Source organism: Priceomyces carsonii, assembly GCF_900007245.1.
Source record: "Priceomyces carsonii strain CBS4050 genome assembly, scaffold: Debaryomyces_carsonii_scaffold_3, whole genome shotgun sequence".
Classification (NCBI taxonomy): domain Eukaryota; kingdom Fungi; phylum Ascomycota; class Pichiomycetes; order Serinales; family Debaryomycetaceae; genus Priceomyces; species Priceomyces carsonii.
In genome coordinates this window covers 1,273,735-1,277,821 of record NW_026946676.1, presented here as the reverse complement: position 1 = coordinate 1,277,821, position 4,087 = coordinate 1,273,735, and the positions used below count along the sequence as shown (strand labels likewise).

At 37.1% G+C, this 4,087-nt stretch overlaps 2 protein-coding genes across 2 annotated transcripts; both read right to left on the bottom strand.

Moving 5' to 3' along the window:
* Positions 1–390: 390 nt before the first annotated feature.
* Positions 391–1,908, bottom strand: PTC2 (type 2C protein phosphatase; the record flags this gene model as incomplete). Its single annotated transcript, XM_062953120.1, has 1 exon — positions 391–1,908. The coding sequence occupies one exon, from the start codon at positions 1,906–1,908 to the stop codon at positions 391–393; it is 1,518 nt and encodes a 505-aa protein (XP_062809955.1).
* A 729-nt stretch (positions 1,909–2,637) lies between these two features.
* Positions 2,638–3,624, bottom strand: PRCAT00003211001 (uncharacterized protein; the record flags this gene model as incomplete). The annotated part of the gene is made up of 1 exon (XM_062953119.1): positions 2,638–3,624. One exon carries the CDS (start codon positions 3,622–3,624, stop codon positions 2,638–2,640), a length of 987 nt encoding a protein of 328 aa, XP_062809954.1.
* Between the last annotated feature and the right edge of the window lie 463 nt (positions 3,625–4,087).

The following is a 4,087-nucleotide window of genomic DNA, read 5'->3' as shown; positions in this document are numbered from 1 at the left end:
ATATATATATATATCAATAGCAGCATATTTATTGTAAAACGGAAGTAAGTGAAATTCATAAATCATGTCCGACGTCAATCGAGAGCTTAAAATGAGCAGTTTTATCGTACAAAAACCAATAGATAAGGCATGAGGCGCCCTGATTGGAATGCCATGACAAAAGCATCGTAACCTAAAGTAACATTGAAAATCCACTAACAAGCCAAAGGAAAGCTTGCAATAGTTAAAACAAGGAGTAACAAAAAAATTTCATAAAAAAAATAATAATAATAATAATAATAATAGTAATAGTAATAGTAATAATCGTAAAATAGTAATACTGATTTGATAATAGTAGAATTGCAACAACAGAAGACAGTTACATTGAATGACTACTCTCGCATAATCTTATTAATTACTATCTTTGTCTTTTGACTTTTCGGAAGAGCTTTCCTCCTCATCATCTTTACTCGTATCCTCTATTTCCTCATTATTATCTTCGATTTCTTCTTCAATATGTCTATCATGAACGCCTTCGTCTTCTTCATTCAGGTCGTCACCATCTGCGCCAGACATCCCAAAATGAGCCAATAAGGATTGTGCAGATGACGTATCCAAGTATATGACTCCATTTTCGTTAGTTATCGCATTGCTTGCTAATAGCTTCTGCAAAGATATTGCTCGGCTTGAAGAGTCCTCGGGTTCACCCTCCTCAGGACCATCGCCTTCCTCGACGTCTCCTTCATCTTCATTTCCAAACTTACCGGAATCGGGTCCATTACGCATGCCAGATAATCCACGAAACATGGAAGGGCTATTTGTACTTCTTGATCCCTGAGATTGTTGGCCCATTTCATAATATTCACCATAAATATCTTTGTAAATTTCGTTATACGGATTCGAAATGGTCCCATATTCTTTATTGGAGGGGTCTTCTTGTGAAATTTCGATTTTCTTGATGATTTTGTCATACCATTGATTTAATGTTTCATTAATTGATGTGTCCAACAAAGCGACTATGACAATCGACATATTATCGCAGCCAATGCCGGAACCATCACTCGTTGGAGCACAACACAATTCCATGAGCTCTTCACAAATTTGCGTCAACTCCTTACGTTCGTAGATACCTCGACGGATACATTCAACGCAATTTTGAGACGTCAAGCAATCCCAAATACCATCGCAAGCCAACACAACAAATTCATCTTTTTCATAATTCAAATCATGCTGTATCACATCTGGGTAACAGGTCACGATCTGCTCCTCGGCTGGCAATTCCATATTTTTCTTAAATTCAAAATCACCAATTCCCCTAGATAAAGCCAAATTTCCATTAACTCTTCCCATATCAACATATCCACCTGCTGAGCAAATTCTAGCCTTTTCTCCTTCATTTGAAGGTTTGTGGTCGTAAGACAACGCCTTAGCAAATCCATTGGTGGATAAGATTGTCCTCGAATCACCAGCATTACCGCAAAATACTTGCGAAGGTATGATAAGAGCAGAAGTTGCCGCACATCCACTGTCATCTTCTCTCATATCATAATCCTGAAGTATAGCCTGATCGCAACTCAAAAACCCTTCTTTCAAAGCATTAGTATAATCTCCTTTCTGAAAAGCTTTTGTGGATGTTATCAAATCATGGAGATGTTCGCCAGCGAATATGGCAGCCTTTTCACCTCCGTGACCATCATAAACACCAAAAAATGCTACGTGCTCCTTTGGTTCCCCAGATTTCTTTTCTTCTTCATTGTCCGAATCTTTACCGTCTTCGTCCTTTTTATCAAACACATTCAAAATAAGTGCATGTGCATCTTCCATATTAATTCTCCATCCTTGCATACATGAGAACCCATAAGAAGAGTATTTATCCTCATCTTTCGATGAGTGTTTTTCAGTTACTGGCTGTGAGAGAATTTGACCCATTTGTACGCCCCTTAGTTAACTCTAGTATATATCCCCGAAGAATGTGTATGTGTGAGTGTCAAAGGAGATACCGTCTTCAAGTCCTCACTATTTTCCACGACCGATGTATTTACCCTTGGTTATCCTACGTCTAATTAACCTGATCTTATCGACGAACCAACCTTTTTTTAGAAATCTTCGATTTTCGATTGATCTCTTGCCCTCTTTGCCTCTTCGATTTCAAGGGTTATCCGATAATTCCTTTCCTCCCAAAGTTGTTCTTTTTAAATCTTTTCTCTTTAAATCAACAGCCTTGAGCGATTTGTCACTACCCCTAGTCGTAATTCTTGAAAATACCTTGTTTGAGTGGGTTATATTTATTTGTGAGTTTACGTACCAGTCATTTTTCTAATTCGAACCTAGGGCATCAACGTCGATTTTTTTCTTTTTTCTCAATTTTGTGTCACTGCGATGAAGGCTTTCAAAGAGTTAGATAGTAGACTAAGAGATGATGGTTCGAACCCCAAAAGTCTGTGGCTATAATCTCACAATTTGCTAGTTTCATAAGAATTATTCTAAGCTATTATATACTATGAACTGTTTACTTACTAGCTAAAGAGAGTACATTCATTTCCATATATTACCTTAATTGCAAAGGATATAGTGAATAGTATTTCTTATTTACGAGACGCAGATAAAATAGTAAAATATACTCAGCTTAAGACGCTCATTGAAAGGCTGGCCTAGGGGTTAGAAAGTAAAATATATTCTAGCATTATTGTCCCAAGGTTGGCCCCATATGTCACTTATTTCTTCAATTGGAACTTGACGTGTCTCGACACTAAGCGATCCCTTAGCGAGCTCTTCTGTAGATCTCTGTAAGACATCCTTCATGTCCTCTTGAGAATAGGGACCTATTCCACTCCCTAAAATTTCAATATTCGAACTTCTCAAAAGGGAAGCTGGGATCTCTGCACTTTCGCCCCCAATCAGACCAATTTGAATCCAGTACTGTTTGTTACTGGAGACAGATTTAGACTTCGTTATAAGACCCAAGAATTTGGTAGCTGCTTTACCCCAAATGTAGTCTAAGACAACATCGACATCTTCAAGAAGCTTATTCTTTAGGATTTCCTCATCACTCTCCTCAAATGAAATCACAGCATCCAACAATGGCTCGGATTCCTTTAGCTTGTCTAACTTGGCTTGCGATCTTGCAAGGCCAATGACCTTTTTAGCACCGAACACGTTCTTGGCTAATTGAATTGCTAGCTTACCGCCTACTCCAGTGACTCCCAAAATAGCAATAGTTGCATTCTTCTTCAAGTCTGGAACTCTTTTATGAAGCGAGAGATAACTAGACATTACTCCATTACTGAGCGCTGCCACCCGGGAAATTGCATCCTTGGAAGTATATCCCTTAGGAAATGGAAATATATCATCCTTCTTTGCATTTATGTATTCGGAGTAAGCTCCCCTGCCGGGCGCAAAAGTCGTAAAATACACTAAATCTTTAGTTCCATTAATATATCCAACACCATCTACCCCAATTGGTACATTTACATCAGACGAAGCTGAATAATGTGCTCCAGTGGCACGCCCAACCACTAAATGGTGATATCCAACCGCAATTGTTTTAATTGTGACTTCATCATCCTCGGGCGCATTAACTTCAATCTGCTTAATTATTGGAGACTCTCCTCTTTTATTTATAACTGCAGCTTTAGAAGAAACCATTGGCTACAATTAATATGATATTAATGATATCTTAAATCATGTATCAGTTTCTTACCATATGTTTATATGTTGCAACTCAAGGACATTAGTTATTTTTACTCAAGATGTAGTAATATAAAGCTAATGATTCACGTGACTACTTAGTTTTAGATATCTATCAGCTTGTGAGTACATGCTTTTAGATATATAATTTCTATAACTCATTAAATAAAATTTGTTTGGAGTGGCATTAATTTTTTTTTTGCATCATTGATGTCGTCGCATAACATTGATCGCTTAGACAAGTTGGTTTGACTTTGAGGTATTGGAATGTAATACAAGCCTTATAAGTCTGTCTTGGATCATTTTGTATAACCTTTTTTTTTTTTATTTGGTGTTATTTAAAAAAATTTTTTTTTCGTTTTTAATTTGTTCATCGTGTACGATTCTTCTGTCTTGATTAAATACAACTGTCATTGCTAAT